At 39.3% G+C, this 14,304-nt stretch overlaps 2 protein-coding genes across 11 annotated transcripts in view; one reads left to right on the forward strand and one right to left on the reverse strand.

The window, feature by feature from the left end:
* Positions 1-14,304, forward strand: part of SLC10A7 (solute carrier family 10 member 7) — a 143,380-nt gene that overhangs the window by 108,376 nt on the left and 20,700 nt on the right. For 7 of the 10 annotated variants that reach the window (XM_057416741.1, XM_057416740.1, XM_057416739.1 and 4 more), the window contains 3 exons: positions 5,409-5,574; positions 9,360-9,411; positions 10,946-11,019. In XM_057416741.1, coding sequence (XP_057272724.1) covers positions 5,409-5,574; positions 9,360-9,411; positions 10,946-11,019 — 292 coding nt within the window. Of the gene's footprint in view, positions 1-5,408; positions 5,575-9,359; positions 9,412-10,945; positions 11,020-11,985; positions 12,116-14,304 lie in introns of those variants that run through there. The other 3 variants (XM_057416743.1, XR_008973081.1, XR_008973080.1) reach the window with 3 other exon arrangements.
* LSM6 (LSM6 homolog, U6 small nuclear RNA and mRNA degradation associated) overlaps positions 2,081-14,304 on the reverse strand; it is a 64,449-nt gene continuing 52,225 nt past the window's right edge. Inside the window, exon 5 of the mRNA XM_057416752.1 lies at positions 2,081-2,094. Coding sequence (XP_057272735.1) covers positions 2,093-2,094 — 2 coding nt within the window. The 3' untranslated portion in view covers positions 2,081-2,092. The remainder of the gene's footprint in view (positions 2,095-14,304) is intronic.

Below are 14,304 nucleotides of genomic sequence, written 5' to 3' on the forward strand. Positions count from 1 at the left end.
ATGCATGCCTCCACAAAGGTAGGGTCCTATGAAAATAACAGGACAGGGTCTGGCTGAAGTGATATGAGCTCTGCTTTGGAAAAGCGTGTTGTGCATTTGAACCATGATGCAGACCTTGGATATTCAGAGGGTGGCTATGCTGCAGAAATCTGTGAAGGATGTTCTATCTTATTTATGTCATTCCTACAACCCACATAATCTCCCTTCCCTTCCAGTATCTGATCCTTTCCACTGGTTTTCACAGTTGCTGTCATCTTAATTTATTTTGTTTTTCCACTTTTTCCCCTTTTCAAGTCTTCCAGGCTTCACCAAAGGAGTTGCCAATATTTGATGCAGTTGTCTGTCTTGGTTTGCCACCACTGCATAATAAGAGATATTGAGAAGATATTAAACTGTTGCAAATATCTAGCCCCACTCGAAGCTTTTCAGGAGAAAATTTTGCATTACAGAGTTCATTGCAAAGGTCTGTTGCTATAAGTAGTAATATTAGTAAAGAATGAATTAGGTATCTTACCTTAAAAGACAAATGAAATAAGGTAACTGCTGCATTTAGGTATAGTGATTATCCAGCATAGTTTTATCTTGTTTCCTTGTGTGCTTCAACATTTGTTTTTTCATTGAAATGGTAAACCCCAGGTGTTTTTCCCAGGTGTTCAGAAGTACATACCAATACCTATTAAACAGGAGGAATAGAAATGCAGTAAAAACATTGTAAATTGTGTTAAAAATTCTGTCAATCCACAAGGCTTTATAGAATAAGGAAAAATGGACTTTATGTAATGATGTAAATAGCAAGAGATATTCCTGTGTGTGTAACAGAAGCAGAAAAAGTGACTTCATAACCATTCCCCTTCCCCCTCCTTTTTTTTTTTTTTTTTAATCATGGGACTAAAAAAAAAAAAAAACCCACAAAAAAACCCCCAAAAAACATACCCAAGTTGAAGATCTAGATAGTTTTTAGGAGATGTTCCATGTTACAGATGTCAGAAATTACTCCATTCCGTATAAATGGGGGTGGGAGCTCCTTGTCCTATTTAGTTTAATTAATAATGAACATTAATGAATTACATTGTTTATTCCATTTTTTATCTTGCATGTCCAGCACTTGAGCAGACAGGTGGAAAGAGTCTGGTTGTATTTTACTGACAAATTTCTCTGGGTATGCAGCGTGACTGTTATGAAGGCACAATTAGATAAGTGAATTGTTTTTCTATAATATATAATCTGTTATTTTCCTGTATGATTTTATAACAGATGAGCATTATTTACCTGCTTTCCCAGAATAGCAGATTGTGTATCTTCGTGCAGGGGATGTTAAGTGAATTAAGCACATGAGCACTAATCCCATTTGTTTAGGGAGGCTGGTGTTTAGACAAGGAGGTTAGGGCAGGATACGGAACAGTCTGGATGCGAAATGCTGTGGATGTAACCATTCTGGTAGAAGAACTAAATTGAAATGGGGACACTACTGTTAATTCATGTGTAATTACATTCCTCTGTTGTTAAAAATTAAATCCTGGGCAAGAGGAAAGTTTGAGCCTGGAACTGCGTTTTGAAGCAAATTTGAGCTGACGCCTTTCCAAAAAAACTTTGGAGATTGCCAGGACATAGTCACCAGGATGTAATTGCCCGATGGGCACATTTATGTCCTTTTATCATCTAATTTTCTGTGAGGTTATCACTATCTTTCATAGAATCATATAATGATTAGGGTTGGAAAGGACCTTAGGAACATCTAGTTCCAACAAGTTATTTATGAACTATCACCTCCTACAAGGTCTTGCTTCTCTTCTTCTCTCCACTAAACTATAGTTTGAAGAAAGGATTCACCATGCACTGTTCTTTCATGTGTAGCCTCTGGGTCCCCCATCAGGAATTCCTTGCTCTTTGGGGCTGGCATTTGAATCTCCATCAAAGTCTCACTCTTATCTCTGTCTGCAATTGCTCCTGCACAGTAATTTTTTTTTCCATTCTCAACTCTGTTACCCCAGAGGTGCTACCACCGCTGCTGATAGGCTTGGCCTGGTCAGCTGTGGGTCCATCCTACAGATGTCATTGGCTCTGTCAGACAAGGGGGAAGCTTCTGGCATCTTCTCACAGAAGACACCCCTCCAAAACCCTGCCATGCAAACCTAATACATCCCGGTTTTGCTCTTTTCCATCGGGGTGCCATTCTGATGCATCTATTTTGGATGTCAGTCATTCATATTTCTTCCCTAGGCTGCAGTTGCAGATGTCTGATAAAAGCTTTAAAAAGTTTTTTCAAACCGTATAAAGTAAAGAGAAAAGCTAAAACTGATACTTTCACAGAAGTATCAGTTCAGACATTTTCTCAGCCTCTTGCCTATCTGGTGCTTGTCCCTCCTTTGTCCCCCATTATATTGATATGTACTTAAAAACACTGGACTTCGTTATTTTAACTGAGAGGTAGCACATCAGCATGGAGCCTGAGTCTGGCGTCCTTTATACAGGCCATAACATGCAGAAATGATTGTATTAGCTTTGACTGTGTTTGTAGACAAATGAAGCTTAATATCTCTGCCCAGGCTGCACATTACCTATGAGATTCTTTATTTAATCATTTCACTCTGCATTGCTCATCACTTTTCGACCTCTATTAGACTTCCTGTCAGAGAGTGCCAGCACCAGAGAACAACAAGGTTTGCTGGCTGGCTGTCTATGTACTTCAGTGTGTCTTTATTGTGTTTGTGTGATTTATTGTTATTTCACTACAAATCTTTGCAATTTTTTTTAAGTTAAGTTCTGTGTTAACCCTGAAAAGTTATAGAACTGGGATAAGAATTAAAAGGCTTTCAAAGCATCCTTGTCCTGAAGCAACTCTTCAGGGCATGAATAAGTAAGAAATGGATTGTTTTTCAGTCAAAGTGAATCAGCTGACACAAGCTTTCCTGTGAAAAATCTTGCTGAGTTTTTACGGATACCTGTAGGGTTATAATTCTCACTTCTGAAGTTATACAATAATTTAGATTAGCTTAAATGAGTGACCACAGGCTGACTCAACCTCTGGATTACAGATCTTCTTGAATCTTGTGAGAAGCTCAGGATGTATTGGATTCTGTGTTAGAGAGGACGTATTTTGACTCTTTTTGCAGTATACATTTAGCATGACACTGGGTTGATTAGATGATTTCCTGAAGCCAGAATTTAGTTCTTCAGGGTCCATCTGTGTAAATTTATTTTTTTAAAAATACAGTGTGCAGTAAGAAACTGCACTGATATTTAGGGTTGTTTATTCACAATAATTCCAGATTAGAGGTGAATATTTAAGGAGGATATCAGCTGATTGAAGATTTTGAGGAAATACTGCTTGCAGTTTCATTTGTCTTTTTTTCTTTCTATGTCATGATAAATATATGTATAAAGTTATTAATGTCATGTATGTTATACCTTGTACAGACACAAGGTTGTAGTTTTTTTTTTAAATAAGTACCTCCAGTATAAGTTTCACTGTGGCATAATTAACCATCACTTTTCTTTTTCAACATCTCGTTACTTTCAGTATAAATCTTGCGGACGAACCATAAATAAATAGCTGTTCTCAAGTAGTTTTTCTTTTTCCCAGTGTGACCTTAATTTAGAGGATAATAGGGCTTCTTTCAAACTTCCTTAGAAAATACTCACTTTAGAGGTGAATGACTTTGCTTTCTGCTTCTGATAATATCAGAGCCCCAAATCTGCTCAGATTAGACTAATCTGGTTTCCCACTTGATGTCTTTCACACTGCATGCTACATGTCTTCACTCAGCTTTCTTGCCTGTCTTTCATCAGTGCAGTCTCTTATTCCTATCCGATGGCTTATACAGAGGTGGCCGAAGGAGCTCCACTGAATGCTCTTTCAGAAGTTTGGCCATATATCCTGAGTCGTGTTCTCTCTTTAACATCTGGCAAGTGTGAAATTTTAAAGTTGAGTGTTTTCACTGGGGTGCTGAGCATTCCCTTACGTGGTTTCCAGTAAATCTATTCTTTTTCATCATCGGGAAGCTTAGCAGTCCTGGGAGGAAAGTGCTGGTCTTTAGCCTGCTTAGCTTTGCGTGAACCCCATGTGCCAGATTTTTAGTATGTGCCCTGCCATGTGGTTGAAGAAGTCTGTTTGCTGTGATGACTGGTATAGCTGCTTCCAGGACTTCCCTATTGAGAGACTTGCAAACAAGTTGGGAAGGCAGAAAGGAAAACTGACAGCTGTGAGGTCAGTCCCACAGCTTTGGCAGCTAGTGTGTGAAAAGGTCCTGTGGTAGCACTGGTGATGGTACTTTGCTATTAATCTTGAATACCTCTAAAATGTTATGTATTATTAAACCAATCACGGTGATGTTTATTAATGGTACCGCTATGGGAAAGTAACAAGACACCTTTAGAGCCCTCTGGTAGAAGTATTTCAGGATCTTATGCTATTATTGCTGAAAGGGCATGGTAACAGAGAACATCATGAGGTCTCAGGAGAAATTAGGCAAGATAATGTGATTGCTGAAAAATTAACACAAGTTGCAGATGTCTGATAAAAGCTTTAAAAAGTTTTTTCAAACCGTATAAAGTAAAGAGAAAAGCTAAAAGCAACTCCCCAGGCAGGACCAAAATAGATGCATTGTATCTACTGAGGCTTAGTCCTGTAGTATTTGGCATAATTTGAAAGTAGTGGTTACTTTAAAATTTATAGTTGTTTCTAAAAAATTCTTGAAAAACAACTTCAGATCCTGTTTTCTGAAAGTGCAAAAGTTCTACTAAGTACAGTAGATTTCCTTGTTTTCATGTGTTAATTCTGGTATTCTAAAAGTGTGCAAATGGCATTTGTCTTTGGATTTACAAAAACTCAAGATATTCAGAGTCTGAATTATTTAAACTCCCACAACACATGCACTTTTGCTTTTCAAGCTTGAGTTATAATTTAATTAAAAACTTCTGGTGCATTGCTAGCTATTTAAATATTAAAATGTTCCATGGATCACTTTCGATTATCTACCATCATGAAATTCCTGAAGATGTCAGATTTTTAAGATTCCCAAAGTTGCACTTGGAATTGTCTGTTGATGCAAAGGGGACTGTGATAATTACATACATCCATTAGTATCAGCAGAGGAGATAAACTTTGGGGAGGCTTAATGGGCATGTCTCAGTGACAGCTAGCAAAGAACATTTGGCATGATTAAGGATGGATTTGAATGTACTTGAAAATATACTCTCATTATGGACGCCCAGTGGAAGTTGCACTACAAATGTTAAATTCCCCAGAAGAAAAGTTGTGTGGCAGGGAAGCTTTGAAATCCACTGCGGCCGTCATCCAAATTACTCTCCTCTCTTTGTGTCTTTCCGCTGTCAGATTCACTTTGTGATGCCCAACTTGGCTCCCTGCATCTTTGAAAAGAGGCAACCTGTTGTTTTCTGTGTTTCAGATTGTCCGAAGATACATCAAGGACTGGCTTGAAAGGAAGAAGCCTCCATTTGGTGCAATCAGCAGTTGCGTGCTCCTGATGATCATCTACACAACATTCTGTGATACTTTCGCCAATCCAAATATTGACCTTGATAAATTTAGCTTGATTATAATAGTGTTCATAAGTAAGTTCAACCTTAAAGCATATCTTTTATCTGTGTTTCAGGTGTATAATGAGCTATATATACTAGAAAGGGTAGCACTGCAGGGGTACTGGCATGGGGCTAGAGCTTGTACTTTTAATGCCCCTAGTAAATTAGATTAACAGCCTTCTTAGGGGCTGGATACTTCTAGGGGATTGAGTAAGCATTTAGGGAGCGATAAACCCTGCTGTTCGTGTGGGGGGGGATTGTTCAGTGGTACTACCATTCTCAGGGGGCATGGTACTACTTTCCAGGTGTTTACAACTGTTCTGTTTTGGCTTCTTTGTTATTAAGCAGCCATAAATGCCCAGATGTTGCATTCCAATCAGAAAGGAAATATTTGGGTTTGTGCTGTTACTCAAAAGCACTGTGATAACTTTTAAATTGTTCTTCCATACCATATTATGGTTAGACCAGATGATCCTTGAGGTCCCTTTCCAACATGTTATTCTGTGAGGCTATGATTATAAATGTAGAAACTAGCTGGGAGTTTGCATGTGTTGATATATTTCTGTGGACAAATGCATTTCTTGCGGAGTTTGTTTTAGAAGCACTCTAGTCATCCAGCCTTGAATAACATGCACATGAGAATAGACTGCTGGTATCCTTGCCATCAGTTAAAAATACACTTGCAGATCACTACCTCCCGGAGAAAGGCAGGGGTATACAGTCACTGTCTCCTCTCCCAGTAGGGAATTCTCATCTTGCTTCAGACTGTCCAGAGACAGGAGTTTCAATTTGCTTGGGGGAGAGGTAACTACAGTATACTACAGTATAAATCACATCTCATACACTCAAAAGCTGTCAGATTTCACAAAATCAATGTATCATCTACCTTGTCGGAGCAATCCCAGACACAGCTACAGGTTGGGCAGAGAAGAGATTCAGAGCAGCCCTGCGGAGAAGGACTTGGGGGTGTTGGTTGATGAGAAAATGAACATGGGCTGGCAGTGTGCGCTTGCAGCCCAGAAAGCCAACCGTATCCTGGGCTGCATCAAAAGGAGCGTGACCAGCAGGTCGAAGGAGGTGATCCTGCCCCTCTACTCTGCTCTTGTGAGACCTCACCTGGAGTATTGTGTGCAGTTCTGGTGTCCTCAACATAAAAAGGACATGGAACTGTTGGAACAAGTCCAGAGAAGGGCCACGAGGATGATCAGGGGACTGGAGCACCTCCTATATGAAGACAGGCTGAGGAAGTTGGGGCTGTTCAGCCTGGAGAAGAGAAGGCTGCGTGGAGACCTCATAGCAGCTTTCCAGTATCTGAAGGGGGCCTATAGGGATGCTGGGGAGGGACTCTTCATTAGAGACTGTAGTGATAGGACAAGGGGCAATGGGTTAAAACTTTAACAGGGGAAGTTTAGCTTGGATATAAGAAGGAAATTCTTTCCTGTTAGGGTGGTGAGGCACTGGAATGGGTTGCCCAGGGAGGTTGTGAATGCTCCATCCCTGGCAGTGTTCAAGACCAGGTTGGACAAGGCCTTGGGTGATATGATTTAGCATAAGGTGTCCCTGCCCACGGCAGGGGGGTTAGAACTAGATGATCTTAAGATCCTTTCCAACCCTAACTATTCTATGATTCTATGAAGTGTGTGTATGTGCACGTTTCTGTCTAATAAAAATAATGTACTTTCTACAACTCTAACTTCTGCTCAAGTAGGAAATTTGCCCCTGTCATTTGTGGATCAGTTCTTATTCTATCCCAATTGTGGCAGTGTTCTGGATTATGAAATGCTACACGTGTGTAAAATACTACATGGAATTGTAAATGGTACTGTATAAATACTTTATTCTGAAAGCAAAGCAGAAGAAAGCTATGCTAAGGAGATTTTTACAAAATGAAGAAAATAACTTGTTTGCATAGGCTCCTGAGAGGGGCCACATCCCAGGTGCACTTACATTAGTGCAGAGTTGTCAGCAAAAAAAAAAGAGGGATATGGAAATTTTCAACTCTGACTTCACATGCAGAGGAGCTCAGAATGAAGTAATTTTATGTTACTGTACTGGCTGCTCCTTTGGAAAAAATGCTCTTTTTCAGTTAAAAAGGAATGTTCTGCCTTGAACAGTTGGTGTAGAGTGGTTGCGCTTCCATTGCCTTTCTGGTCCTTTCTTTTGTTTCTCTGCAAGACAACTCTGCATTTGTGCTATGAGTTATTATATATACTATTTGCAGTGCAATACACTGAAAATCAGTCTGTATACATTTTCATTGCCAGTGTGCATAACTCGAGTTTCCTAGTAAGAATATTAATGTAAGCATTGAAACTGCTTGGAACTTACTAGACATTTGTTTTTTTCTCAACTATTTGTAAGACAGAGAAAACAAGGAAGTTGTGAACATGAATTTGCACATTTTATTCTAGAAAAAGTTCTGTATTGCCATTGGATGTGTGTTATACCAGGATGCGAAATTAGCACGAGGAGTTTGAGATGAAACTGCATTTATGATTCTGCTGGTTAATGTTTTTATGTAATTTTTATGTTAATATTCTAGCCACAGAAAAATATGCACAGGGGATAATTGGTAGCAACACATGCTTATTGCTTTACAGAATTATACATATTAAGGGATTTTTTTTTACATGCATATTAAACTAATGTACTTAGTTGTAGAAAAATTGTAATTCATGAACGATGGATTGCTTCATGGGGGAAGAATTAAATGCATGCTGAGGTGACATTTACACATCCTAGGAAATGTATGTAAGAGAATGGAAAATGTCACTGGTAATAGCTAATATCCCTGCCATGTTCCCCAGTTGTAAACTGGGGTCAGAATCAAATGTATTGTCTTAGCTTGCACTACCCTGTGGGACACATTAGCCTTATTGCATTCACGAGTTTTGTAAGGAAAAGGGAGAGGACCCACCTCAGATGGGCTGTAAGCAAAAGCCCTTCTCCCATAACCTGCAAACACCCTGGAAAGGTCTGTGTAGGTCTCAGGGTTTCTCCTCCAGCTCTGTGGGGAGTTCCTGCACTGTGGCGTGATGCTCTGTCTCTGCAGTTCCAGCAGCTACTCACATCACAGTGGGGAAGCCACCAGCTTCTCCCTGGTCCCCACATCTCTGCAGACCAAGCATGGGCTCTGTGCATCCCACAATGTCTGTGGATGTCAGGAGAGCTGGCAGAGAGGAGAGCTCCCCTCAGGATGCTCAAAAACTATCCACACTTACAAAGCTGGCTGAGCATGAATGAAAGCTGCTTTATCTGATGTACACTGGCCAGTCCAGGAATTAGCCTTTGTCTCAGAATGAAAACAGCTATGATGATCTTCCCTTCATTGTGATAATTCATTGGGAGATTAATATACCCAGCATTTGAGAATAGTTATTGTAATCAGATCACGCTTACACACTGTACTTTCTCCTGTTAAATGGAAAGGGGGTAAATTTAAATACTTGGCCACCAGAGCATGTCTGAGAGATTTTATTGTGTCAACACAATAAGCAAAACGAGTGCAAACAGATGTGCAGCATGCAGGGGCAATCTTTCCTGCTATTCATTGTGTCAAGAAATATTGGATCAGACGAGTTACCTCAGGAAGAACTTGTGTAGCCCCAGTATTAGCTAGCTTCCTTGGATGTAATGATATGTATTGTTCTTCCAGACAGTATTTAAAGGTTACCTGTAATTGAGTTTCTTTGGCCTTGGTTCTGTCTAGCTTATGACCTGCTGTATGGGGGCAGAAGGCATGTACACAGCAATTGCAGAGATTTAAGTGATCTTTACTTCTGTGATCTAAGTCTCATTTTAATGTGTTTCTCTTTCAGTATTTTCCATTCAGATGAACTTCATGTTTTTGACTTTCCTCTTCTCCACAAGGTAATTGAATGTGCTGAATCAGAACCCTTTGAGTATTTGTTTTGTGTGATATCTTTGGTTTGGGTGATACAGTTTATGCAAATGTGTAAGGGCAGGTTTCTGAATAGGGGTGACCTCATTTTGGTATTTCATATTGTCCTCACTGCATTTCCTCTGTTAGAGTTTCATAGGCTAAGAGAGCAGGACCTGAATTCTGTCCTTTCTTGTGTGTTAATTACAGAGTTGTTAAATCTCAATCAATCACTGCTATACCTCATCCACTGAAAAAAATGGATTTGCACAGATGTCACTGAAGGTATAATTTGCCCTGCAGACATGCTGATGACATATGAGAGAGAGAACTCAGTTTGACTTTATGCATCTCAAGATACATTTGCTGGGCTGGCAATTCACTCTTCTCTGTATATGTCAAATTTGTTATGTTTATATGGTGATTCTTAAAAGACAGTTGTCCTGAACTCATGTTTGGTGGAGCTATTTTTTTTTTTAATTTTCAGTGTCAACTGGGAAGAACAGTTGTACGTTCACTTCTCAAAAAAGTACCATGAGAATGGTGTTAGCCAATGGCTAATAAATGCATCACTTGAGCTGATCAGTTCATCCACCACTGTCCTCTCACTTAGGCTTACTGGAGTATTTTTCTTAGCAGCACTCTGCTGAGTGGGAAGTGCTGCAATACAGCAGACTCCAGAGATACGCTTTGTATAAATTATACAATATCTGTAATGGACAATCACAAAGAAGGGTGCAGTGTCTTAGAGCTACTTATGCTTTTTTAGTTCCACAAGAAAATTTCTGTGTGACAAGATCACACTCTGACCTTGGGAGGCATTTTTAAATAACTTTTTAACTGCTAAACCTAACCTGGGGGGAAGATGATATGTCCTAACAGTGAAATGTAAAATGCATTAAGTAATAACCAACTCACTATGGAAAATATTTAGAATCTCTTAAAATGATCCCTAAGTTGGGCCAAAGAGTGAGCTATTGGCCAGTCACACACCTCTCTCTCTCTGTGTAAATTTTACACCCTTCCTGGCCTTACTCCCAGTGTGTAATCCCTTAGATGCATTTTTTCTCTGAAGCAGAAGATAATTACTAAGGAGTACTCATAGTGTAGACTGGATATATGATCTCACTTAAGCATTTTGTTAACATTACATATGCGGAAAAGAAATTGTAGATCATTCTTTTTTCTTTTTATAGAGGCAAGCTGGCCACTACTCTGGTACAGCACTTTTAAGAAGTAACCTTGGCTGCAATAAAGTTGTCCTCTACATACCATGTGTTCGAATTTCCTCTCCTTCACGTGGCAGCATATTCATTAGAGAGTTTGCCACAACTGAAAAACAATTCTGCTTAAATAAAAAGTAATCAAACACTACTGTTCATTTTTGTGTAGAATTATTTCTGTCACTAGGCCTGATCAAAGTGATGTGAACATGCATATAGATCCTCAAAGCAATATATTCGAACGATGATGTTTTAAGAAGGTTTTTGCTATCAGAGGTTATTAAAACTCTTTCTTTTCTAGGAATAACTCTAGTTTCACACCAGCAGACACAGTGGCTATCATTTTCTGTTCCACACACAAATCGCTCACCTTGGGTAAGTCAGGAGAAAAGCTTTTGAGCAAAACAACAGTAACATGCATACCTTGCTGTGTTTAAAAATAATGTTGTTGGTTGCTGGCTTTTCTGCTTAAATGGGTTTGGTTTCAGTGTGACAAGTAATGATACAAGTATGATACTAAACATAGGATGATATTCTTGGACAGATAAAATAAATGCTTATTACAGGGCAGACAGTATGGTCTTCTCAACTGAGATTTTGGTGGTTATACAGTAAGAGCATCTTGTTTATGGAAAGATGGACTTTTCTTTCTAGTTTGGGGGGATTTGGGGGTTTTTTGGTCATTTTTTTTTTTTTTTTTTGTGGTTGGTTGGTTGGTTGTTTTTTCCCCTGTTCTTTGGCCTAATCCGGTATTGATAAAGTTTTAGGTTTGTTACTGGAAAAATTCTAAGGTCTCACAGTAAAATCTTACACCTAAAGGCTGGGATGTACAAGTGAAAATGAAAATGTAGTGTATTCAGAAACCACAAATAGTCAATACTGTCTTTTGCTTAACATGAGCAAAATGTGTGTGTTTAAGTCTGCAGATATTCTGGATAGTTTTATTTATTAGATTTCATTTATCACAACATCATTGGAATACTTGTCACTTATGACTCCTTAGTGATAATAAGATGTTCTGATGGAAATTCACAAAATACTGCTAAATCAGTTATACTTACAGGCACTTGCTACTGCCTCATCCATTATGTTCAGTCAGTGAAATGACAAGAATATTTTCTTATTGGTTTTCAAAATATGAAAACATGCATTTGACAAAGCATATGTGACTGAATATATGCCTTTTCAAGACTGTATCCATCAAAGAGAATTATTTGCTAGTGTCAATAACAAAGGTAAGAACTCAGTCTGGAATAGGGGAAGAACAAGTCGGGACTTAGGTGAGATGTTTTCCAAGTCAGTTTGATATAGTGAAACTTATCTCAGGGTTCTTTGCTTCAGCCAGGCCTGTGCTGCAGAACTGTTAGCAAGTGGCCTTGAAAGTCTGCGGGAAGTGAAAGAGTTCCTGGAAGACAAGAAAAAAGCAAACATAATGCCTCTTTTTCACAATGGAGGCAAGGAGGGGACAAGGAATTATAGATCAGTGCGTTTAACTTCATTTTGTAGAAAACTACTGAAACAAATAAATTATTTTAACAGTGTAAGAAGAAACAAGTAACAGTCCCATAGATTTGTCAAACGTATATCATACCAAACTAACCTGACCTCATTTCACATAAGGTCCTGTTGGTTGCAGAGAAGTAGCAAAAGTTTTATTGCTTGAACACGTTATGGCTTTTGACGTTGGCATGATGGTTTGGGCTCCACAATTCAAAAATTATGTGGACCAACTGGAAAGAGATCGGGGAGAGTGCTGAGGATGATCATAGATCTCAAAAATGGAACCCCAGAGAAAGGTTGAAACAATGGTGATTGCTGTGAGAAGATAGGTGAAATACAGTAGTGACTTTCAAATGCATGGAAGGTTGATGCAAAGAAGGTGAAAAGTAATTGTTTCACAGTGGACTTTGAAAACGGAAGGATTTTGTTACAATGAGGGAAACCCATCTAATGTAAAACAGTTTAGCTTTAGAACATGTTGCCTATTGATGACTTGAATCTCCTGTCATTGTAGATAAGCCTCACACAAGAATTAGCTAGTTGATCCTGCCTTGGAGCAGAACATAGATAGAATGACATTAGGTCTTTTTCAGCCAGATGTTCTATGAAACTGAAGCTTCAACTAATAAATAAGCCTGTATTCAGGAGGACAGTTACACCTGTATTTATAGAATGAAACATTACACATAGGTCATAACAAACTACTGTACTTGCTATTTGGAGCTGTGTGTGAACCTAGGACACAACTGTGATAAATACAGAAAAGAAGCTGGTTGTACTTAACAGCACAAATGTGTAAGTCTTCCTTGCCTGGTGAAAACAGGTTTATATGCATTCTGTTGAATACTTCTGCAGCTTGCTGTGACACTAAGACGATAAGCACAAAGCCTTTTTTAAAAATATTTAAGTCCTAGAGAGGCTTGCCATCACCCAGAAGAAGGGACTCTGTGTCTTCTACTCACTCTACCAAGCCCTGTCATGCAGCCTTTCTTTACCTGCACCCTATACACACAGCTGAATTGGCTCACCTTTCTTCTGCTCATATACTCTCCTTTTAATATTTTATTTTTTCCTTTAGAAGAATCTAGTTTGAGTTCCCTAACTTGCTTGACTTTCTGGCTCACTTTTTTCTGTTTTCAAATTACTGCTCTCATTAGCACAGCCCAGTGAGTCAGGCTTTTTAATTTGCATCTTTCTTTGCCCAAGCACACCAACAAAACTGCTTTGGCCACCTTGACTACAAGGACTCGTACAGCTTTTCCCCAACCATAAATACTTTTACCCTTCTAATACAGATGTCTCATGAATAAGTGTGAAAGTTGAAACGGGTAAGTGGTGGAATACAGTATTGTGTGACTGCTTCTCAGCTACTGATTGTTCTGTTTGTCAGCTTCAGGACAGACTGATTTACTTAATCCTTGAAGAGCTGGTGTTTCATAGAAAGAAGTTTACCTCCTAGGAAGCTGGTCACATGATGTAATTTGTGCTTAAGCTTTACACTTTTGCAGTGCCTTTCCTTACTGCTTAGGACCTGTGTTGAGATCACTGGGTTGTTGGGACCTGTGCTGCCCTTGCTGTATTCCATCTCTGGGGCTCAGCTTTGTCGAGGTTTCTTTGAAGCTCCCAGGCTTGTCTTGCCATGAGGCCAGCAGCAGCTTATCCTGAATTGAGCACCAGTCCTAATGGGGAAATGCTCTTTTTGGCAGTGCCTGGGAGCCCATCTTTGGTAAGCCTTAGGGCCTTGCTGCTCTTATGTGCACCCCTACAGTGCATGCACTATGTAGGTGTGCCTCCTGTGTATCAGTTCCAAGCTGGCTTTTTTGAAACTGCTGGTATTCTACTCTCTTTGATATTAGTACCAGGTCCAGATAAAATAGAGCTGATAAACATTTCTATGCAAACAGGGAGCTGTAGTGCATTGAGGAATGCCCCCGAGCTGGTGATGTAAACAGGAATGTTAACCAGAGTAGCTGTCATTTATTCCTTCACTGAAGGTGGAAGCAAAGTAGATCTAATTTGTTTTCAAGTATCAGCCATTTCTGAATGACAACTAGATCTATCTACAGCACAGTATTGTCCACCCTGATCTTAGCAGAAACAAGGACAGATGCAGGTATTTTGGCCATTACTCTTTTGTTGTTCTGTCATATTACTATTTGT

Source organism: Pezoporus wallicus, unplaced genomic scaffold, assembly GCF_028554395.1.
Source record: "Pezoporus wallicus isolate ANWC-B61680 ecotype Strahan unplaced genomic scaffold, APGP_CSIRO_Pwel_v1 contig_7904, whole genome shotgun sequence".
NCBI lineage: Eukaryota > Metazoa > Chordata > Aves > Psittaciformes > Psittacidae > Pezoporus > Pezoporus wallicus.